Below are 24,985 nucleotides of genomic sequence, written 5' to 3' on the forward strand. Positions count from 1 at the left end.
TTCCTCTTCCCCTCCTGTTTCCCTTTCCTGTTTTCTCACCTTTATTTTCAGCCATGCTCTCAAACACATGAGTTATCCTGTGTGCAGCTTTATCTCCTGCAATGTGAGGAACAGAGCCAACTCTGGTCTGCATCACTCAGCAAAGTGGAGTGAGAAAAGGCAGTAACAGCTAATATTGTTTCAGAACTCACATGAAACAAGTACAGAGAAATCCCACTAAATGGGGGCAAGCTGCCTGGTCAGCTCATTCCCCACCTTGACTGTTCTTTTTAAATTCTTTCTTTCTTTGAGCCACAAACCCCTTTGAGAATCTCATTCAATTAATGAGACTCCACCTAGAAACAATACTCAGAAACACATACACAGGGGAAAAAAATGTGCTTTTTTATCTCATTGCATTGGAAATTGATCTATACATAGTTCCTAAAACATCAATGACAGGGAATTATGGTTTTCTCACAGTTGTAAAAAGGTTGTACACTTTTGGGAATAAACCAATACATCATATTTGACATTGCAGCAATGTCCGTGTTTCTTCTTAATAGCAGTAAGAGGTAAGATCCTGATTCATGAAATCTCTGATAGCAAATGGAGTCTGAGCTCCTGTAGCTCACAGTATCTCATATGGAGCACGCATCAAGAAATACCAAAATTCATATTACATCATTGTCCTCAAGTCCATGAGATTATCTTTATTAACTTCATATTATCAAGGTTATCTACATCAGCAATTTGTTTCAATTTTAATTTCATCTAGACAAAGAGTGACCTTCATAATAAATAAGCCTTCTGCAGAGTTTCTGTAGATTTTTTGTCCCTAGAAACACTCAAGACTTTGTCAGTCTCACCTCCAGTATTAGAAAATTCAGATTTCTATCTAAATGAGCCACCTCATTTAGAATAACAGCTCGATAAAAAAACAAAACAAACAAACAAACAAACAAAACCACTGTTCTTCAATAGTATCTCTGATAGCAAATTCAACATTTCAATCAAAAGGTTTGCCTCATTTTTGTGATGAAGATATGAGACATTATAAAGCTAGTCCTGGAATGAACTTCTCATATCCAATTTGTTCTAAGAAGGGACTTTCTTTTCTCTTAAAAAATTTGAAAGAATGAACCAAATCAAATTTCTTCTCAATCTCTTCTCTGGATTGCCAACAAACTTCTCTAGTAGAAAAGAACCTCATGGTGTGCTCCTGTATCTTGACAAAGGTTTACTGAAAAGGCACTGATTCGAGTTCTTGGCTCTGAGGAAGTTTAAGACTTTCACAGCAGTGGGAAGACCTCTTTGGGGATTGCTGGAAAGGCTGTTGACACTAACACAAGCCCATGTAAAAAGGCTGACACGTGGAGCATCTTTCCTCAGTGAAGCAGCAGAAGCTGAGATAGTGCCAACATCTCGGGTCCTCCATCTGTGCAGAGAATACCAAGACTCCCCATCCAATCCAAGTTGTGCTTGGCATTGAAATGTGCACCATCTTAAAGATTTCAATGGCCTAAATGGTTTCCAAGGAGGGCTCACCAAAAAGGAATATTTCTTTGGTGTAATAAGTCTGCTTTCAAAAGACAAGATCAGGAGCTGGCTGCACCGAGAGACAAAAGATTTTCCCCAGGCACATGCTGGACGAAGACAGTGCACCATCTGTGATCCCCTAAGACCCTTCCATGGCTTTCAGGGGTCACAGACCACAGGACAAGACTCTTGCACTGCTCCTTCTCTTTGCAACAGCCCTATTTCTCTTTGGTATTGGGCCTAACAGGAGAAATTTACTGCTTCCAGCGCTCAAGGCAAAAAATAGCACCCAAAATGTTAGTGTCATATAGTGCCTCCTGAGACTGCACTGCAGCCATTCAAGCTTGAAATCTTTCCATTCCAGTGTCTCCAGACTCCTCCTAAGTTAGTGGGTAGCTTTCTTCTTTACTCTCAAATTGTATCTGTCATTCCTATTCAGTGAGTACCTATTTATCGAGCACTTATTAGCGACTGTATGTTAAATACCGTGCTAGGCATTGGATATACAACAGTGAGCAAAATAGACATCACCTTGTCTTCAAAAGTATATATTCTAGCACAAAATATTTACCAAAAAAAACCCCAGTACTTAAATTAGACATAATTTCTTAATCTATTTTTCTTCCACAATACCATCAAAGTTCCATTACAGTTTGACATGAAACTCAGACCAAAAAAAAGAGAATATTTTTGTACAGTTATTTTGTATGCAGTTTTAAAATTCAGTTGTTTATGATATTTCAACAAATGTGTGTGTGTGTGTGTGTGTGTGTGTGTGTGTTAAGTTCAGAACTGTAGACAACTTCTGTGCTATAGTTGAGTTTGGGATTCATCAGAATATTTTAAGAAGGTCGCAGTTTTCCAAGAGTCCTTTGTCTCATTGGTTTCTATGTTCACAGATGTCTTCATGCAGCTTCCAAGGTTTTAGCTATTAGCTTCTTCTTTCAAAAGTGGTGATCAGGGTAGCAACAATCTAATGGATTTCTCTGGCTAATCAGAGAATGATGTGGAATATCTTTACACTGAACAGAAGCTGATCTCTCAGAGTAATTTTTTCACTCCTGTTCTTTTTCTTCTTGATACTGCAAAATCATCCCAATATTAGTCATTCACGTAATAAAAACTTATGATTTCTCAACTTCAGAATAAAAATAAAATCTTCAACATGAAATTATAGGCAAAGTAATGTCAAGGAACCACAAAATTTTTTATTATCTTTAACAAAACACCTACATATTCTAGAGAAGGAAAAAAAAAAAACAAAACATGTGTTCTCTCCAAAGATGTGCTTCCCTGTGAAAAAATTTTCCACAGAAGGAACAAAATAGAAATACCACATGAGCATTTCTCTTAAGCCGCCTATATTTATAGTTTATTTATTTATTTATTTGACCTGTCAGGCAGAGTTTATAAAATATTTGAGCAAGGAACTTCTGAGTATAACCCAGGGTATACAGTATTTGGATTAGATATCATCTGAGAAACACCAAAGCAACTCACCTAAAAAATATTTTCCATATGAATTGCCATATATTATGCTTAAATTCCAACCACTTGGCATAAAGGCTCTAGTCATCCCCTAGTAATATGAAACAGAAATTTTATCTGGAAGTGTTTAACTCACTCAAGGGTGACACAAATGTGGGAATTAGTCTGAGACTTTCCTAGTCTCTTTGGAAACATGAAAACAGACAGAACCTTGAGGGAACAAGATGTGGAAGGGAAGGTAAGCTCTGACGAGGAAAGGTGACAATGTCCTGGAGTACAGGGAATGCAGACTGAGCAGGAGGACCTCACATGGCGCAGGATGTGTTGTACTTAACTCTGCGAAGGAAAGAAAGCAAAGGGAAGCAGGTAACACAGAGCAGTAGAACCAAGTCAAACCTCAGACTCACAAGATATAACTTCTAGGTCCAATGCTAGGATTCAACTTTGGATAAGTCACTTCATTGCTGTGTTAATCAGCTACTGCTACAACAATGCTGTGTAACAAATCACTCCACAGCTCTGACTTATAATAATAAGCAGGCCAGCTTGAGTTTGACTGATGTAGGCTGGGCTTGGCTATGCTTAGGTCTAAGCTGCAGAGAGGCCTAAGAATGATCCACGTGTCTCATCCTCCTTAGACCAATGGCTACCTGATGTTTCTTTCCTATGGCAAAATGCAGGATTCTAAGAGAGAAAGAAAAACCATATAAAAACGTTTCAAAGCTCTGCCCACACCTTGCTTGCTAACATCCCTTAAGTCAAAGAAAACCATGTGTTTAAGCCCAAGGACAAGGAGTTAGATTCTTCTGCTTACTCAAAAGTCATGACAACCCTGTTGATATGATATTGCTATAGCTGTGCTGTGCTTAGTTGTGTCTGACTCTCGGCGACCCCATGGACTATAGCCCGTCAAGCTCCTGGGATGAGAGCCTGTCTACGGGATCAGGGAAGCGCCATGATATTGCTATAGAGAGGGGAGAAATCAAGACCAGCAACTCTGTCTACCATAGCACTCTAGACTTTTAGTTTCCGCTACTATATGATAAGGAAGTTGGGTTAGGTCAGTGGTCTAGCGACCACTGCATTAGAGACACCTGGGAAAACATTCAAAGTATTAGATTCCCCAGAGTTGGGTGAGATCCTAAAAATCGTATTTTCCTACTGCCCCCTACTAGGTGATTCTACTGCACAACTGTGGGCTAGATGGTCTCCAAGACCATTAGTAACTTTTAAAGTTAATGACCAACTTAATTTACAATAAAGTTGATGTAGGGCTTACCTAGGTGCAAAGGTAGAATGGCAGATGACCTGCACAAGTGATGCTGCCTATCTGACAATGCAACTGATATAACCCACAAGCCCCAAATTTCTGCCCCCTTCAGTCTTTCCACTATGTACAATAGAAGCCTCCAGTAAGTGAGGCAAACTGTGCTTCCCATTTTTAAAGATCAACAACTGCTCTCCCCTTCTTGCCCCTTACTCACAGTGTAAGTCATTGTGAGTAATGCCCATTGTGAGTGATGCCCTCCTATCAAAAGCAGACTCCTTGGCTTCCTCAGGATCCTTTCCTGCACTCAGTGCTACATCGAGGCCACAATGGGACTGAAATATTTTTCAGTCACTTGCCTACAAAGAGATCTGTCCATTAAGCGAGGCAATATGGCAATTTTCATTTTATGAATTCTTGCATTTTTCAGTTAGATGACAGGCTAAAGAGGAAATGTCCAAATTGAGATGAGAGGTAAAAGAGAGCTTCTTTTCCTGGGTCTTGGAAAAAAGATAAATGTAGAAATGAATTTCTCATCTAATTATTCATTTCTGTTTATATATTCTTTAATGATATGTTTCTATGGTTACCAGCGTTGTTAAACGCTGCCTGTGTTTCATTTTGCTTTGATGCTATTTGAGGTAGTATGCCAGCAGAAGAGGTTCACTTGTAAATGAAAGATGTGATTTAGGCATGTATTTGATTCAAGGTTGCGTGTTCTCATGAAGGAGACAGTGACCGTGACATTATTTTATGTTTATATAGTTCTGTGTAGTTTTTCTATTAATGTTCTGTGAGTATCCCAGGGACTAAGAAGGAAGAAAGAAAGTAAAGAAAGAAAGGAAGAAGGAAGAGAGGGAAGGAGGGAGGGATGGAGGAAGGAATCTGAACCATATATGTATTAAATTCATGCATACATATCAGAACTATATATACATATACACACATATATATAGTACATATCTATCTGGCAACCCACTCCAGTATTCTTGCCTGGAAAATCCCATGGACAGAGGAGCCTGGTTGGCTACTGTTCATGGGGTCGCAAAGAGTCGGACACGACTGAGCAACTTCACTACTATTACTATCCGTATATATAGTACACATCGGTACTATATGTGTGTGTGTGTGTGTGTGTATATACTGGCATTGATTTGGCAAGACTGCCAAGTAGGTGAGGTTGTTTTTCACCTGCCCCATCCTTCCTTTCTCCCCACACCATCCCCCCTCCTCTATCCCACATGTACATGTCAAAAGCCAAAGCTTTCTTTGAAAAAATGAGTCAAACACTCAATTACTTTACCTCGGTGTGAAATCTACTCAGAGTGTCACCTTTTAGTAGTTTCCCTGCCTTTGGAATCCTAGTTCTCACTGAGAAATAAACAGCTTTGTCTCCTGCCAAAACAATGTCAGGCATCCAGATCATGCAAGAATGGGTGGACATAGCCTCAGAAAGTGGCCTCCAGAGGGCTGCACACTTGTACCTCAGCCCTATCTATCTGCAAGTTGATATTTCAACCTTCATAGAAAAGAGTGGCATCAGAGGAGATGGAGCATGTTCAGGTGATAAGATGGAAGGAACCCAAACCTTGTGCTCTGTGAAAACCTAGAAGGGTGGTAGGAAGGGGTGGGAGATGGGAGGGAGATTCAAGAGGGAGGAGACATATATATACCTATGACTGATTCGTGTTGATGTATAGCAGAAACCAACACATATTGTAAAGTAATTATCGTCCAACTAAAAATAAAACGAAAATGAGTGGCATCATATCAAACAAGAAAATAATCCTCAGCCACTCCTGAGAAATATTTATTTAAGCACTCTTCTTCAGAACTATATACATACATATAATATTTTTTTTCATGGTGCTGGTTTGGTTTTGCAGTAATATCCATAGATGATAAAATAGAGTCAGCTTTTCCTTTTCTTTTTTCTCTCCTAAAAAGCTTTTTGGGTTTCCGACAGTTCTTAGGGGAGAAAAAAGTGACCTCTAAATTTCTTTTCATTTTCCTTCATTTGAGAATGATGTGAGTTTCAGAGATCTAAGGCAATTTGAGCCTTCTTTTACTTGAACAAATTCAGGTATAACTATTTAATTCCTCCAAATCCTGTGGCTATTCTGCTAGATGGCCATGAGGTTATTTTATTTACATAGAGGCTTTGCCTTCCAGTTCAAATCTGTGAACATGTGGATTCCTTCTTTGTTTTTGTTTGCATCTGAAAATCAAAAATTGCTATGAGCAAAACCAATTTTAGAGGAGTTTATGGTTATTTTTTATATTTCCCATAGATTTTATGGGTTATTGATTTATAAGCTTGCAGAGAAATTGAGGTCACTGGTTTTTTTAGCAGTTGGAAATGTGGAATAACTATTCCATGAAATCATGAAATTTTTTAAGCTATGTTCACCCAGGTATGAGATAATCTGTAAAATGCAAAGCTTTTAATGTTTTTATTTATATTCAGCCATCCTTCTGATGGTATTGCACAGCAATTAAAAATAGATTCTCCCCTTTTCTTGAATTCATCTGATTGTACTTTCTTCACTAATTTGTGAAGATTGCCTTTTCTACTTGGGTACAGTTCCTGGTGGAATTATTTTCTTTTTCATAATTTCCCCTCTTCCAAATAATGAGACCTTGGCATTTCAAATGTCAGCCTTTAACGTGTGGCATGATATACTTTTTCTCAGGATCACAAAGTAACTGTTAAACGAATCTATTTTTATCCAAGAAAAGCACAGGTGCTATTTCATACATCACAGTCTCAACTAGGAGTCAACAGCCTATGAGAGACAAAAACCTCCAGAAGACCTTAGGAGAATTATTTCAAGCCCAACCCTAAAGGGATGGAAAACATCATAACTAACATGGCAAGTCTTCATTTCATTTATCTTTCATTAGGTAGAGGTTGGCCCGCTTTAAGATTAGCATATGACACGAAGCAGAGAGAAATCTTTTGACTGGACACAGGTAACCTGGAATACAGTGGCAGCCCTCTTGAAGATAGCATTGCATTTCTTTCCCCATCACTGGAAGCTGGATTTTGTTACTGTAGTCACAGAGTGTGTGTGGGTATACATATATTCTCGGAAGTGTCTATGTATGTGTATGTCATACACTGTGACAGTTCTGTTGCATTTCTCAGATGTAATTATCCCCTTCCTGAGATTTCCCGATGATGAGAAGTCATATATAGGAGGACTCTATGGACTATAACCCTCCAGGCTCCTCTGTCCATGGGATTCTCCAGGCAAGAATATTGGAGTGGGCAGCCATATCCTTCTCCAGGGGATCTTCCCGACCCAGGGATCAAAACTGCATTGCAGGCAGATTCTTTACCATCTGAGCCACCTGGGAAGCCCATATGGAAGGACACTTGCCCCATATTAATCATCTTCCTGCACCCTGTTTTCTTCTAAACTATAAGGCCCTCTGTGAGGAGCTACAGCCCAGAAAAGATTAATGAAAGGCAAATTAAAGATATAAGAATGAAAAAGAATAGGTGTATGGTACCCAGGCAAGGGTGAAACTTGAGGGAGAAAAGAAATTACCAGGATGAGGAGTCCACCCAAAGTCTACTACTTTGAGTACTAGACTCCAGCACAATAAAGACGCATCTCTACTTGACACTGTGATCCCTATTACTGGATTCCAACATCAAAATCCCTCCTAAGTCCTCCAGGGCCATGGAGCTATTAGCTCCCAAGACAAGTAGTTCTTTCATTGGAAGGCTCTGCTAAAACATTTTTCCCTTCTACTAAGGGTTCTCATATTTATAATCCTATCTTAATGCCAAATGGGGCTACAGACTTCATTGATGAGCCCATATGGCACAGATGGCTCAGAACACAAGCTCTGACTGATACACAACTGGCTTGAATCCCAGCTCTGTCACAAAGTAGCCGTGTGAACTACTGCATGTTATAACAGATAAAGAGTGAGGTTTTCTCATCTGTAAAGTGGGACGATAATGCTTATTTTTCAGTGCTGACTCAACAAATAGAATAATTTATCTACAGCACTCAGCCAAGGTACAGTGAACATATTCAAATAATAAAAATGTGTTTTCCATATTTATCAACGAATTAAACAAAAATCTACACAGGCAGAGTCCAAGAGCAGGTTGCACTCTGGTGGCAGAGTCAGTTCATATAACTGACATTTTGTCTCCAAATTAAACATCTTTGGATTCTTTCAACTTCGTCTACAATATACCTTTTTTTCAAGGGTGTCCTTGATTTTTCCACTGAAAGTTATCTTTCATAGTGGCCCAAGAGACAAATATACACACACACACACACACACACACACACACACATATATATATATACACATATATGTAAAAAGCAGTACAAGTCTGGAAACCCCGTTACCAAGTTCTTGTCCCCATATCACCATTACTCAGCTGTGAAACACCAGTCAAGAAATATAATCAAAAAACCACATACATAGAATAGGGAAAGGAATACCTACTTTCATACAACTAAACGAAGCATAGAGATGAAACACACAACAACAAAAAGGGTTCCAAACCATGCTGGCATCCACCACTGAACACAGGAGCTAAAGCTCATTAGTAATACCCAGTAATGAAATAATTACCTGTAATACAGCTATGTATTCATGTGATACCTTTTGGTGATTCATTTTAAGTCATCAAGAATAAAAGCTCTGTGGCATCCTAAACAGTCTGGAGGCTGCTGAAACCCACACTTGTAGCTCTAAGTTTTTATCAGCTGGTGTTTCTCTAATGTGCATGTAGAAAATTATTCAGGGTCTTTAGTACAAGAACATACTTTATATTCTATTTACAAAATATTTGTGCTTTGCCATTAAATAAGTTAGACCAACCCAAGCACATTATTGACTTCCCCATTAAGAAGCCTTTCATTTAATTTCTGTAAATGTTTCTCTTTGAGAAAGGCATGCTAATTGATAGCATATCCTAAATCTAATCAGCAGCCTGTAGACAAAACACTCTTACTGTGGCCAGTAGGAGTGAAGGATGAATACCCTATGCTAGGATTATTGTTGTGAAGAGGAACTTGACCTGGTTTAGTCTTAATGTGGTCCATTTATTTCTTTGTTAGCATCAGCGTCAAATTATCCTTGTCTTTGATGACAGGAATAAAACAGTCATGAAAAAAGGAAATGAAAGCAATACTTGACCTTATAATTCTAGGAAATAATCTATTTACAAAGATAAAAATTCTCTCAGTGTAAGAGAAAGCACTGGTTTCAGAGACTTGTGTTCTTGTCTCACTTCCATCTCTAATTTTGTGGCTGCAAGTCAGTCACCAGAACTAACAAGAGCCTCAGTTTCCTTGGTTATAAAGTTGAATGATCTTAAAATAATATCTTACATCCCTTCCATCTCTTTTGTTTCATGCTGAAGAGGCATGGAAATAAAATTTTATTATGAAATATAAATGATTAAAAACAAATACAGGGTACATTTTGGACACTAAGTGCTCAAGTTATTCAGCTAATGGAGGCATATATATATAGTCAAAATCTTAACCCTAACCAGACTGGACAGTGAACAGTGGAATACATTTACACACAAAATATGTGAATATATATACATATATAGTTATATGTTCTAAAATCCTATAACACTCACATACACTGCAAAACTAAGGAAATATTTCATAATTTAAATGGTAGTTCTTGTGACTGTTTTAAACAAGACAGGTTGCAAAGTAGAGAATTCAAAATTGCTATATAAAAATGTGCTTTCCTTGGTACAAGTAACCTGTTCATACAATGTTTGGTAATTTCCAGAAAACACAAATAAAACTTTAAATACTTATATTTAAACTGCATGAAGATATTTTCAATGTTCATATCACTGAGCTAATAAATGTAATGGAAAAACTGCCAAATATTCCTTTATACTAGAAAAATATACAACTTAAAATGAAGGTTGCTTAATAAAAGAACTCTCATAAAATCCAAGGCAGTATTTCTGCATTAAAATGTTGATTATCAGGGCAGGGAAAACTATTATATATTTTATTCTGACATATCATTATATTAATAAAATTATCATTAAAATCTCAATCCTGGCTAGTTTCTAAATGATACTATGAAGCAGTTTATAGGTAAGTCTCAAGGCAAGATATTCTGCTCCTTAAGAAAATCTACTCTTTAGATTGAATCTAAATTTCAAAAAAGTTGAAGTCTTTCGAATTAAATTCTTATATATTTAAAAAGGATTAAGTTTGAAAAATATTGCTCAACAATTTTATTTTTCTGTTCTCTAGAAAATCCTAGGTATCATTCCAAATTTCATCATTATTAAAATAATGACAAAGAGCCATATTAACCACTAAGGACTAAAGGTTTCCATCTCAATCATTTATAGCTTTCAAATATAGCATTGGTTCCTTTGAATCTAATAGTGTCAAGATAAAACAATACAATCATAATATTCATCCACTAGGATGAATCCACTTACTTAGATGGACTTTAGGAAAATTAAAGCATAAGATATATAAAAACATTTATCACACTGCTAACTGAGAAGTTATTTCATCTTAAAATATCTTTTTTCTTTACTTTTTTAAAATAATACATAAGACTTAGTAGAAAAAATGGATTATGAGAGAGATTCCGATTTTCCTTTAATAGTGTTTGTGTATTAAGGTAGACTAACTACTACCACAAACAACTCCAGGGCATCCCTGGTGGATCCATGGTAGAGAATCCACCTGCCAAAGCAGGAGACACGGGTTCCTTCCCTGGTCCGGTAAGATCCCACACGCCACGGAGCAACTAAGCCCATGCGCCACAACTATTGAGCCTGGATGACTCCTCCACTGAGCCCATGCACCCTAGAGCCTGTGCTCCTCAACAAGAGAAGCCCGCACGGTGATAAGCCGGCAGGCACCTCGCGACTAGAGAGTATCCCCGCACGCTGCAACTAGACAAAAGCCCCCGCAGCAGCAAAGACCCAGCACAGCCCCAAAACAAAATAAATACATACATTAAATTATTTTTTAAAAACCTCCAAAATTCTAGTAACTTAATAAATATTGATTTCTCACTTACAGTACAGTCCGATGTGGGTGTTCCTGGCTGATTGTCCGTCCTCCAGTCAGCAACGGGAGAACCTGTACTCATTCCATCCTGTAACTCCATCTTCATCCACATCCTGGGACTCTTCCTCTCTAGGTAGCTGATAAGGAAAGAAAATAGAAGATCATACTAGGCAAGTTTTATGGGCTGAATTTGGAAAGAATATCATTCCTGCCTACATTCCATTGGCCCTCACTCAGCCACATGGCCACACCTAACTACAAGGGAAAATGCCTAACCAGGTGTCTAGGAGATGGGTAGGTAGATAGATAAATAGATCTATATATGTTCTAAAGTTCTGCAGCACTCACATATACTGCAAAATTAAATTAAATACTTCAGAATTTAAGATGATATGTCTATTATGGCTGTTGTAAACACAAGGATAAAGCTGAGGAAATAAAAACATAATTTTCCAAAAAGAATGTGATATTTGATATCACATTGAAAATATGTAATATTTTCAATGTAATATTTGAAAACCTAATTCTAAATTCTATAAAATTAAAAAGCTGTTAATCCTTAGAAAAGTCACTTATGCCTCTCCAAGTCACTTAAGCCATCTGCAATTCAGTGAATTGAACTGGAAAATTCCCAAGATTCCTTCCAGATTTAATCCTGTAAGTAAAGCAATTCACTGCAATTATGGGCAACCCCAATAAAGGGAACATTAAAGGAATAATTTGATAATAATCTATAATAACTTTATCACATTTTCTAATTAGCAGTGACAGGAATTCTACTCACTGAACCACCATCATTGGACACAATTAAAAGGTTATAATTTATCCAAATCCTCCAGCAAAAAAAAAGGGGGAAAATTTTATAATCCCATCATCCTGGAAATGTCTGAGGTTTATGGTTACTGCAAGATTTATCCTGGGCACTTTAAGTCCTCTTAAAAATTTACCAGGAAGAATCAACCCACTTGGATTTAGAAGAAGGAGATAAATTTTGTTTCTTTTCTTTTTCGCTAGTCATCTTTTTCCACTACTTTGATTGCTTTTCCTTTATTCTTAATAGAGTATCTCTCTTCCTTATCTCTCCTGGTCTTTCTTGGTTTACAATTATCCTGGGCAAGTTGATTTCTGAAGTAGCAAACGCTCTTTTTTGCTTAGCTAAAGTATAAGGAGAAATTATTATGTTACTGTTTGTAGAGGAAGTGAGCTGCCCACACACACTCTTGGTTTGTATAACTATAATCTTTAAAACTTGATAACATGAGGATAACAATAGAGAATTATTAGGGCTCCCAAACGTGAACACCTAATTTCAAAGCTTCTTTTTGTGTAGCAGCAAAGAAAGCAAAATTAATAGCAATGCACACAACAGCAGGTCATGCAAACAATCCCCATTGCAAACTGCTCCCCATGCAAACAATCCCCATGACTGCGCTCCCCATTCTCTGCATACGTGAGACATTTATTGACATCAGAAAACCTCACACATTGGGAAAGAATGACACAACTGCAGAAAATTCTTGTCAAGTGAAAAACGACCATTTGAAATCTGCCTTCATTTTCAGGGCACTTACTTTTTTTTTTTTTTACAAACTTCAATTTCTCATCTCTATTTTCAAAACCAAGGAAAATCTTTGACTGGTGGTAAAAAGTAAATCAAAATTTATATTTTAGTATCTATCCTTACTATAAAATATCCCAGTTTAAAAAAATCTTTGCCTTTAAAATCTTCAGTTTGCCCACATTAGATTATTCATTAAAATCTACAAACAATAAATACTGATGAAGTTATGGAGAAGGGAAAACTCTTCTTCACTGCTAGTGAAAATGTAAATTGGTGCAGCCACCATGGAGAAAACTAAAAGTTGCCATATGATTTAGCAATCCCACTCCTGGGCATATATCCAAGCAAAGGTACAATTCAAAAAGATACATCCACCCCTATGCTCATAGCAGCATTATTCACAACAGCCACAACATGGAAGTAAACTAAATGTCCATCATCAGATGAATGGATAAAGATGTGGTACATATATACAATGGAATACTACATGGCCATAAAAAATAATGAAATAATGCCGTTTGCAGCAATATCAGTGGACCTAGAGATTGTAATATTAAGTGAAGTAAGTCAGAAAGAGAAAGCAAATACCATATGATATCACTACTATCTGGAATCTAAAATATGACACAGGACTTCCCTGGTGGCTCAGTGGTGAAAAATCCACCTGTCAATGCCGGAGACATGAGTTCAATCCCTGGTCCAGGAAGATCCCACAAGCTATGGAGGAACGAAGCCCATGTGCCAAAACTATTGAACCTGTGCTCCAGAGCCCAGGAGGCAAAAATACTGAGCCCACACGCCACAACTATTGAAGTCCATCAACCCTGGAGCCCATGCTTTGCAACAAGAGAAGTCACCACAGTGAGAAGCCTGTACCCAGCAACCACGATACCCTCTACTCTCCACAACCAGAGAAAATGGAGACAGCTGTCTTCATGCAGCAATAAAGACACAGCACAGCCAAAATTAAATAAATAAATTATTTATTACTGCTAAGTCACTTCAGTCGTGTCCGACTCTGTGTGATGGCATAGACGGCAGCCCACCAGGCTCCCCCGTCCCTGAGATTCTCCAGGCAAGAACGCTGGAGTGGGTTGCCATTGCCTTCACCAAAGCATGAAAGTAAAAAGTGAAAGTGAAGTCTCTTAGTCATGTCCGACCCTCAGCGACCCCATGGACTGAAGCCTTCCAGGCTCCTCCGTCCATGGGATTTTCCAGGCAGGAGTACTGGGGTTGGGTGCCATTGCCTTTTCATATATATATATGACACAAATGAACTTGTCTATGAAACAGAAACAGACTCACATAGAGAACAGACCTGTGATTGCTGGGGGAGGAAGGTGCAGGGAGGAATGGATTGGGAGTTTGGGATCAGCAGATGTGAACTATTATAATAGTGAATGGATAAACAGCAAGGTCCTACTGTATAACACAGGGAGCTATATTCAATATCCTGTGATAAACCACAGTGGAAAAGAAAATGGAAAAAATGTATATGTACATATACATATATAAGTGAATCACTTTACTGTACAGCAGAAATACAGCATTGTAAATCAACTACGTGCTTACTCACTAAGCCATTGCTCACTCTTTGCAACTCCATGGACTATAACCCGCCAGGCTCCTCTGTCCCTGGAATTTTCCAGGAAAGAATACTGGAGTAGTTGCCATTTCCTTTTCCAGGGGATCTTCCCCACCCAGGGATCAAACTCACATCTCCTACAGCTCCTGCACTGTAGGCAGATTCTTTACCACCAGTGTCACCTACTTCAATAAAATAATTTTTTTTAATGGACATAGATTGCTCATGAAAAACAAGCCCAATTCTAAGTTATTATTGCCATCACAAAATGAAAACCTGATATTTTGGTGACCAACCAAAAACAATAAAAAATTCCCACTATTTTAAATAATAATAATTATAGTAATAACAAGTATTTTAAAGCTAAATTTTTCTAGACTACTTCACAAATAAATTAGTTAACAATATAGCAGGAATGTTACATTTGTGTGTGCACATTTATATTTTAAATATATGTTTTTAAAACTTTATATGTAAATGTATATTTAAAATTACACTGTAATATTTCTTCTTGGGGCTGTAGTAGTTTCATCTGAAAAAGTGTCTCCATTGAAAATTCAATTTTATTCTTACGCACTCTGCTTGCTCACTCACTTCTTTACTCATCTTCAAGATGGAGAGCAGAAGCCTCAAAAGAACCCCAATTCTATTGACTCTGAGTGAAGAGAGGGAGGGTATATACTCCAGCATATACCCTCCTGAGTGGAAAACACCGTGAAAGCCTGCATGCCATGTCTTGAGCATTAAGCCAAGAGCACAATGCCTTAAACAAGCAGATCAAACTGTCATGAAAACCACTCTTCTGCCACTTGCAAAAAAAAAAGCTGGTGTAGGCGCTTGGGCACGAGTCTTTCTGTCCTGCTGTTCGATGGCTTAAAGGCAAAGCTATTCTGCCAGCATCACTTAAGCTGCCAGCAATTGGAAGAGAAATGGGATGGAGAGAATGTTTTCTTCTGTCTTGGTCTTACTGGGATACTGTTAATACCTTTCTGGGAGCAAAGTAGAAGATTAAATACCTTCACTAAAATTATTTGATTCAGAATTTAAAGCAACATATCCTTCACCAAGATATTCAGAGAGACCGCCAGAAAGGCTATTTGGATGTCAGGAAGTGTTATGAGCTGAACCATGTCCCCTGCAAAATTCATATGCCAGTCCTAACCCCAAGCTGTAGATGGTGATTGTATTTGCAAATAGGGTCTTTAAAAAGGTAATTAAGTTAAAATGAGGTATTTAAATGGGATTTAATTCAATATAAAGCCTTTGACTGTGTGGATCACAACAAACTGTGGAAAGCTCTTAAAGAGATGGGAATACCAGACCATCTTACCTATCTCCTGAGAAACCTGTTGGCTGTTCAAAAAGCAACAGTTAAAACCGGACTGGTTCAAAATTGGGAAAGGAGTACGACAGGGCTGTCTGTTGTCTCCCTGTTTGTTTAACTCATATGCTGAGCACATTATGAGAAATGCCCAGCTGGATGAGTTATAAGCTGGAATCAAGATAGGTGGGAGAAACATCAACAACCTCAGATATGCAGATGATACCACTCTAGTGGCAGAAAGTGAAGAGAAACTAAAAAGCCTCTTGATGAGGATGAAAGAGGAGAGTGAAAAGACTGGCTTAAACCTCAACATTCAAAAAGCTAAGATCATGGCATCCAGTCCCACCACTTCATGGCAAATAGACAGGGAATTAGACTCCTAAATCATTGCAGAAGGTGACTTCAGCCATGAAATTAAAAGATACTAGCTCCTTGGAAGAAAAGCTATGATAAACCTAGACAGCATATTAAAAAGCAGAAACATCACTTTGCCAACAAAGGTCCATATAGTCAAAGCTACGGTTTTTCTAGTAGTCATGTACAGATGTGAGAGTTGGTTCATAAAGAAGGCTAAGTGCCAAAAATTGATGCCTTTGAACTGTCGGGCTGGGGAAGACTCCTGAGAGTTCCTTGGACAGCAAGATCAAACCAGTCAACCTTAAAGGAAATCAACCCTGAATACTCATTGGAAGGGCTAATGCTGAAGTGGAAGTTCCAGTATTTTGGACATCTGATGCAAACAGCCAACTCTCTGGAAAAATCCCTGATGTTGGGAAAAGAAGGAGAAGAGGGTGTCAGAGGATGAGATGGCTGGATGGCATCACTATGCAATTAATATGAATTTGGGCAAACTCCAGAAAGTGGTGAGAGACAGGGAGGCCTGGCATGCTGCAGCCCATGGGGTTACAAAGGGTCAGACACAACTGGGTGACTGAACACCAACAATCCAATATGACAGGTTTAAGAGGAGATTAGAATACAGACATACACAGAGGGAAAAACATGTGAAGTCACAGGGGAAGGAAGGTACCTGGCCATCTACTAGCCAAAGAGAGAGGTCTAAAAAGAAATCAAACCTGCAGACACCTGGATCTCAGACTTTTAGCCACTGGAACGGAAACTATGATAAAATAAATTTATGTTGTTTCAGCCACCTAGTCTGTGAAACTTTGTTATGGCAGCCCTAGCAAACTCACACAGGAACTAGGAGCCTACAAAAGGCAGTGAAGGCAGATCACCACCTTGGAACTGAGATCTAGAACAGCTTCCTTCTTGAGCACCTCACTCCGCACAAATCCAGGTACAACTACTTACCTTCTTGGTCTGGACAGGCTATCCCAGAATTAGTTGCACCAATAAATATATTCCAGCATATTCCATGTTCCAGCAATGAACAATGAAGCACGAAGCTGGAGAAAATATTCTCCGACCCAATATAAAGGATATTTATTTTTGTTGGAAGACCAGAACCTGATACCTAAACAGCTTGAGTCCTTAATCCACATTTCTGAATTCCAGATCTGCTGCCTGCATTGCCCTTTGTAAGCCTTCCATCGTCGCATCCAGGCCTCAGCATCCCAACCTGCTGCACTCTCAGAATCCACTGCTTCATAATCCATGGCTACCTCCATCTAATTGCTGGCTCTGGATTAGGCATCACAATCGTATTCTTTGTTCCCCTTCCAGTTCTTCAAACCTGTAAAGGACAGTCTTGTGGACAAGTTCTTTCCTTCAGCCATTCAGAAATTTGCCCCACAACAAATTTAAGTTGTAAGTTAGAAAACTGATCATAGAGGCCATTTGGAGTCACTGAGGAATGAAGTAGGATATCAACAAGTTAAATTCAGTCTCTCAGTTTAAAATCAACTCCTTACTGAGTTTAATATTAGCCTAAAACTTGTTTAACAATACACCATCCCGGTAATACGGAGAAGGTGATGGCACCCCACTCCAGTACTCTCGCCTGGAAAATCCCATGGACGAAGGAGCCTGGTAGGCTGCAGTCCATGGCGTCTCGAAGAGTCGGACATGACTGAGTGACTTCACTTTCACTTTTCACTTTCATGCATTGGAGAAGGAAATGGCAGCCTACTCCAGTGTTCTTGCCTGGAGAATCCCAAGGACAGGGGAGCCTGATGGGCTGCCGTCTATGGGGTCACATAGAGTCAGACATGACTGAAGCGACTTAGCAGCAGCAGCAGCGGCAGCATGCTGGTAATAATAAAGTTTCTGTTTGTTAAATGATTTTCTTTGTTGGAAACTTCAAATCTATTATTTTTCCTTATTGGTTGTTGACACTCTGAGTTCTTAGGGGAAAAACTATTCCTATAAGTATATATGAATTTTTATAATATTTTTATGCTATTTTCAGAAAAATGAGATAACTATAGACAGTTCCACTTTTTATTCAATTGTTAAAGCTTGTTAGAAGGAAAAGTTGTAGGAAAGGAATAAATTCCTTTTTAAAACTTCACATAACTTCCCTTTTGGTCTGTTTCAAATAATAATGGACCTTGTTAAAACAGGAAACTCTGGGTGATGACAAGTTTTATCAAGAATGGTACCATACATGAACAAAGAAAATTTAAAGAAATTCTTAAATAGCTGAATCCATCTCAAATGGCTCAACCATTGTGATCTGCAGGGAAGGAAAGCTTTACTAGGAGGGAAATGAGAAGGTTTTCTTTATACCTCCAAAAGACTTTGCCACGTATTGGAAGAAGAAAAATATAGTTTGTCTAGCTTGTCAGGTTATTTATAGACAATACTTAAATCTAGATATTTTAATTACTTTTTTAAAGAACAAATTGCTCATCAGTGTCTGTTCATAAGATAATTATATTAGATTTAAGAATTTGATGTTTCAGACCAAGTTAAAAATGACACCTCAGAAAATAGAATTTTTATTTTTATCTTAAAGCAAGCTCAGTTTAGAGGTGTCTGTTTACAAACTTTCTCCATTTAATTGGTTTTCCTAATATGAAAGAGTATTTCCAGAACTAATTAAAAGTTCACTCTAATGAATATTCAAGACCAAAATGTTATCTCTGCAGTACAGTATATAGATTTTTAAATCATCCATAAAGGTAATTATATTTTTTTTACATTCTTAAAAAGTCATATATTGTTATTGATGCCAAATGGGTTATTTGCTTTCTCTTAGGCCATGATTGAGGAAGCCATCACCAGAGCGGAATCTTTCTCAGTTATGTACACACCATTTGCAACAAAAATCAGAGCTGATAAAATAGAAAAAGTAAAAGAAGTTTTCACAAAAATTCATCCTGCATACGTGGAGTATATTTACACAGGTAAGAATCAGTATCTTCAAAGTATCAGCTGACACTTTATTTTCATAAAAAAAAAAAAAAAAACAAATACAGGGATGTTTCTGACTTTTGTTATTTCAGTTTTAAGGATTTTTTTTTTAATTAATCTGTTGAGTTGAAAGGCTATGGTTTTTCCAGTGGTCATGTATGGATGTGAGAGTTGGACTGTGAAGAAAGCTGCATGCTGAACAATTGATGCTTTTGAAGTGTGGTGTTGGAGAAGACTCTTGAGAGTCCCTTGGACTGCAAGGAGATCCAACCAGTCCATCCTAACAGAGATCAGTCCTGGGTGCTACGGTCCAAAGAATCGGATATGACTGAGAGACTGAATTAACTGACTGACTGACTGACCATCAGTGTGATATGGAGGAACTAGTTTTCAAAATTCTGAATTCTTGTGTAGGTAACAAAATGGTTATATGCAATTGCCCAATATATGAAATAGAGAAAGCACCATGTTTACTAAAATTTTGGTACTCATTTGAAGCAAGAAAGTCAGTGCAACCTTCAATTAGATATCAAGACACCACCCAAAAAAAGGCCCTTTAAAAAGACACTAGCCTAATAAGAATTGATGCTTTTGAACTGTGGTGTTGGAGAAGACTCTTGAGAGTCCCTTGGACTGCGAGGAGATCCAGCCAGTCCATCCTAAAGGAGATCAGTCCTGTGTGTTCAATGGAAGGAGTGATGCTGAGGCTGAAACTCCAACACTTTGGCTACCTCATGCGAAGAGTTGACTCACTGGAAAAGACCCTGATGCTGGGAGGGATTGGGGGGCAGGAGGAGAAGGGGCGACAGAGGATGAGGTGGCTGGATGGCATCACTGACTCGATGCACATGAGTTTGGGTGAACTCCGGGGGTTGGTGATAAACAGTGAGGCCTGGCATGCTGCGATTCATGGGGTCACAAAGAGTCTGACATGACTGAGCGACTGAACTGAACTGAACTGAGTTGAAATAGAAAGTTATTTCTAGGTTTTATGTAGAGCTAGCCTTATAGGTCTAGTGTAATATCCCTTGTGTCATCGGTCATGTTTCTTTTTTTAAGAGGAGAGGTAACACTTAGAAACTCGAAGATTTTTTAAAAAATGAAGGAGTAACTTGTGTAAAATGTCACCTTTTTTCATATCCTTCATCAGTAGACTAGGTGATTCCAGTATTTTCCTGAAGATGAAATTTTTTCTCTAGTCCCTTCTTTTTTTATTTTCCTTGCTCCATTTATCTCATACCTCAAATGCCCCTCTTTTTTTTTTTTTTTTTTTAATGTTCTTCAGCCACTGGTATCCAAAGGAGACCTGGATAGTCAAGTATATACAAAGAACATGACAACTTGTGGTGTTCTTTTTTGCTCTTTTTGTCTCTGGAAGCCAATTGCTTTTATTCATTCAATACTTTCTACTGTGTTCCAAATGTTATTCTAAATTAAGAATTTTCTTGTATTAAATTAAGAGCCAATCCCTAACGGAGATAGAAATATCTGGTTATCTAAGATACTAAGAGTTGTCAAAAGCTTTTGTTATTGCTATTTTACTGTCTTTAAATCATTGACTCAAAATAATATTAAAGACCATTTTGTTACTTTCAAAATTAAAAACCCATCAACAATGACTACCATGTTAAGCAAAATCTCTCAGTACATACGCCTAATATTGTATCTTCCTGTTAAGCCCCCTACATTCCTTTTGTTAGGGTTTTAGAGTCAAATCACTGATTTATATGATTAATAACATACTCCATTAATGATCAGTTTTAAGGTGCCAGCTACTCAACATTCATTATCTCTTGTTACTCTCATAACTCAAGTGACTAAGATGATTCTCATGTAGAAATGAGAATGGTAACCAGAAGAAACAGTTTTTCCAAAGATACACAGAAAACCACCACATCAGTGGCAGCGAGCCTTGGATTTGAATCCGTGTCGTCGCATTGGGGTACCTTATTTCCATCTGATAGAAGCCAAGATGGGACGAAAGCATTAACTTTAGGTCCTATGGAATCTGTTTCTTCCACAATGCCCCAAGCTCTTCAGAAAAAAAAGATAACAGTAAAACCATAAGGAACAATGAAAATTTGAAGGCACAGAAAGAGAAGAAATCACATGCTCTAATGACTACTCATGCTGATTTACTTAATTTGAGCATTCTGAGGAGAGTAGATAAAAATATTTCAGAACTCACAATTTTTGCTAATTGTTATAAATCACTTATCATTTTGTTATGGATATCTTCAGAGGGTTTTGGGGAAGGAAAAGAGTGAAATCAATTATGTCAATCTAGAATCATGGAAAATTAATAAGATTCAGTTATTTCCACATCTGCTCTCAGATCCATTGGTAATGAAGAGGGATTCATTGAGGAGATCACCAATTGGCCAATTTCTCTACTGATAGAATAAATTTAGTTATATTTAACCTACTTCACCAAAAAGTTATGAAGATTAATTAATACTTAGGAAGCAGTGTTGCCACTGAGGATTTAAAAACAATAAAAACATTAGTGAGCCAGATTCATGTCTCATGTGACTCCATCAAACTTGTTATCAAGATGAATTATGATTTGTTGGCAAGGCGATTCATGCTAAAGAATCTTATACTGTGAAAGAGAAGATAATTATAAGTTACTGATGATTGTTTCCATTATTTTATAATTACTAATTGCTGGATTGTGACAGTGCTGTGTGAGAACAGAGAGAAAAAGATGCAGTCTCTGAAGGAGAAGGGGAGGTAGAGAAGGCAATCTTGAATTTTTAATTTCACAAGGACTGGTTGGGTTCTTTGCTCTGTATGATGGGTACTTTGGGTTAACAGACTATTACGATGATGACATGCATTATTTGCCTCTGTTGCACTGATTAAAGGGTCTCTCCAAAGCTATTGCTGGAATAATAGTGAAACCATTATTACTAACCGTATGTGCAAGTCTTAGTGGCATCTCTTCTTTTCCCCTCAAGTAATTCCAGGTGAGGAAGAGAGGAGGTCAAATGTGGTCTTTAGCTTCTGTATATTTCTCACAAGAGGTGCAGAGTGATGATTTGGGCAGGTATCAGTAGCCAAAGGCAGTAGCTAGGCAGTGAGTCATACAAAGAAAGATAGGGCCTAGAAGAACAGTGTTTTGTTGTGGCAAGCATGCTCGGTTGCGACTGACTCTTTGCAACCCTATGGACTGTAGCCCACCAGGCTCCTCTGTCCATGGAATTTTCCAGGCAAGAATAGTCAAGTGGACTGTGATTTCCTCCTCCTCCGAAGATCTTGCCAACCCAGGGATCAAACCCTCACCTTGTGTCTCCTACATTGGCATGAGGATTTCTTTACCACTGATCCACCTGGGAAGCCCGGAGATTCTCCTTTTATCTGCTTTGATAGAATTTAAGAAGCTTCTATGTTGCCAAAAATGTATTCAGTTACTTATTTCAACAAATAGTCATACAGTGTAACTGGACAGTTACACAGCAAATATATACAAACATAAGAATTTTTTTTAACCTACACATGTTTGCCTTTGATCTGCCCAGAGCCAAAAATGTATTCTCTCCCACCCTATGGGACACAATCCCATCCAATCATTTCTAAAATTTAGATTCTCCTCAGTAATTATCTGATCCAGTTCACCACTTTTTCCCGCTTTCCATGGGACTTTCTTCTCCTTCTCCTCTGGTTTCAACACTCTTGCTTGTACGTGCGTGCTCAGTCACCTCAGTCGTATCTAACTCATGTGACCCCCTGCACTGTAGCCCGCCAGGCTCCTCTGTCCACGAGATTCTTCAGGCTAAAATACTGGAACGGGTTGCCATGCCCTCCTTCAGAGGATCTTCCCAACCCAGGGATCTAATCTTCGTCTCCTGTATTGCAGGTGGATTCTTTACCTGCTGAGCCATCAGGGAAGCCCAGAAGCCTGAGGGCATGTGAGGAAAGGGTCCTCTTCCAAAGTCTGGTGCAGGCTGGCACAGCTGCTGATTACACGGCTAGTGCAACCTGAGACAGTTCTGTTAGTTTGAGCAGAACCCAAGGGCACCTATATGAGTCCCCATACTGCTTCCTGGTGCAGATTCTTTTTATATGTACACCAGCCACCCTATCACACAAATTGGCCCAGACAAGAGCTACTTTCTAAGATCCCCTCTCCCTGCCAAAATGCTAATTCTAGATCTCACTCTAGAGATTTCCTCTTCTCCCCCGGAGACTGGAAGTCACTTTAGTCCTCTCTCCAACTTGCTGTGTTATTCTGCCATTTCTCTTATCCTTTTTTCCATGCTCCAGAATCCCAAGATCCTCAGGACAAGAAGAAGATCTACAATGGCAATGAGTTGTATATTCAGCTACTTATTTATTCATCAAATATTTATTAAATACATATATTCCAGACAATGTACTAGGTAATGCTACAATATACCTGACTTTAGTCATTTATACTTCAGGGTGAAATTTGGACTGTATTTTTCCTCTCTTCTAAAGAATATTTCAATTAAAACCGAAGTGCAAATTGTGGAATGGAAGGCTGATTCTAATTAAAAGAATGGTGGAGGAGAAAACAGATGAAAGAGCAGTTTGGGAATAGAAGTCCTTGCCACCAAAAGTGGCAAAGACTAGCTAGTTATTTACCAAACTATTTTCTTTTCCCCCTCCATGCATAACCAGAAGACATTTCCAGCTTTCTTTACACTTCAGTGAGGTTGGTGACTCAATAACAGACAGTGTTTGAATGTGGATAGAAATAATATATGCCACTCGCAGGCCTGACCCATAAACTTCTGCCATATAGAATTCTCTTTCCCTTGCTACTGACTGAGTGGGTAGAACTGCAGAACTAAAGAAGCTACAAGGCAAAAGAAGCTTGGGCCCCTGAATGACCATATGGAAGGCAACCCACTGAATACCTATACAAATTTTAAAAAAAAAATTCTCTTGTCTCAGATCATTGAGATTTGGAGGTTCTCTGTTAAATCAGGTGATTAACTCTAACAAACTACCTTACATCATAACTAGTAGATGCTTTCCTACCCCATCTACAGTGTACACAAAAAATTCATGTGAACTCCATTAGTTCCATGTGAATCCTATCCATTAGAAAGGATAAACATCCCCCCATGTGCAGTCAAACTCACCCTCAGAAACACTCAGTTTGTGTACATTCCCTTCTACCTCCCACTCACTCTCCCTTCCTTGAACAACTACAGGTGGATGTTCTCATACATATGTGTTTGTACCCACTCAAAGAAAGGGAACATCTCAGGAGAGACACAGATGCCCCACAGGAGACAGAACACAACTATGCAGTTTGCATTGCAGCGGGAAAAACTGAGGTCACAGGTAGGAGTTTTAGAAGTCATCTAAATCAACAGTCAACAGATGAAGGTCATAAAATCTGTACCTTGAAGATCTTGGATGAAAAGTCTACCAATCAAAGTTCTACAGGATAAGTAGGTATTATCATTAAAACTTGGAGACTAGTACATTTAGCTCTCCCAGCAGAGGCTGGCAGACAAACCTCCAGCTCAGAAACTCTGCCCAACTCCAGGTCACCTTCAGCAAGCGTACACAGTATTGAGTTCATTACTCTTTGGTCATGTGACAATGCTGTGAGCCCAGTATTAGCTGGCAGAGGTGATGGTGATAAGCAAGAAGAGTATTCGTGATAGAGATCCCCCAGGCAGTGTGCTCTTTCTAGCTAACCCCTAATTCACAGCCACCCTTATCAGGGATTTTCACATGAAAAATAAATTCCAAAGGGAAAAAACTGTAAAAAACTCATTTTGAAATTCATAGAGGTCTAAATAGTTTTAATTTTTTATTAAATAGACCAACTAAATTAGTGATTTATTATGAGAAAAACTCACTTCACCCTCAGTGCTGTGCTTAGTCGCTCAGTTAT

General features: G+C 38.4%; 1 protein-coding gene across 1 annotated transcript in view; it reads left to right on the top strand.

Annotated features, from left to right (window-relative positions):
• Positions 1-24,985, top strand: part of SPATA16 (spermatogenesis associated 16) — a 256,040-nt gene that overhangs the window by 172,666 nt on the left and 58,389 nt on the right. Inside the window, 1 exon segment of the mRNA XM_042243815.1 lies at positions 18,953-19,100. Coding sequence (XP_042099749.1) covers positions 18,953-19,100 — 148 coding nt within the window.

Source organism: Ovis aries, chromosome 1 (genome assembly GCF_016772045.2).
Source record: "Ovis aries strain OAR_USU_Benz2616 breed Rambouillet chromosome 1, ARS-UI_Ramb_v3.0, whole genome shotgun sequence".
NCBI lineage: Eukaryota > Metazoa > Chordata > Mammalia > Artiodactyla > Bovidae > Ovis > Ovis aries.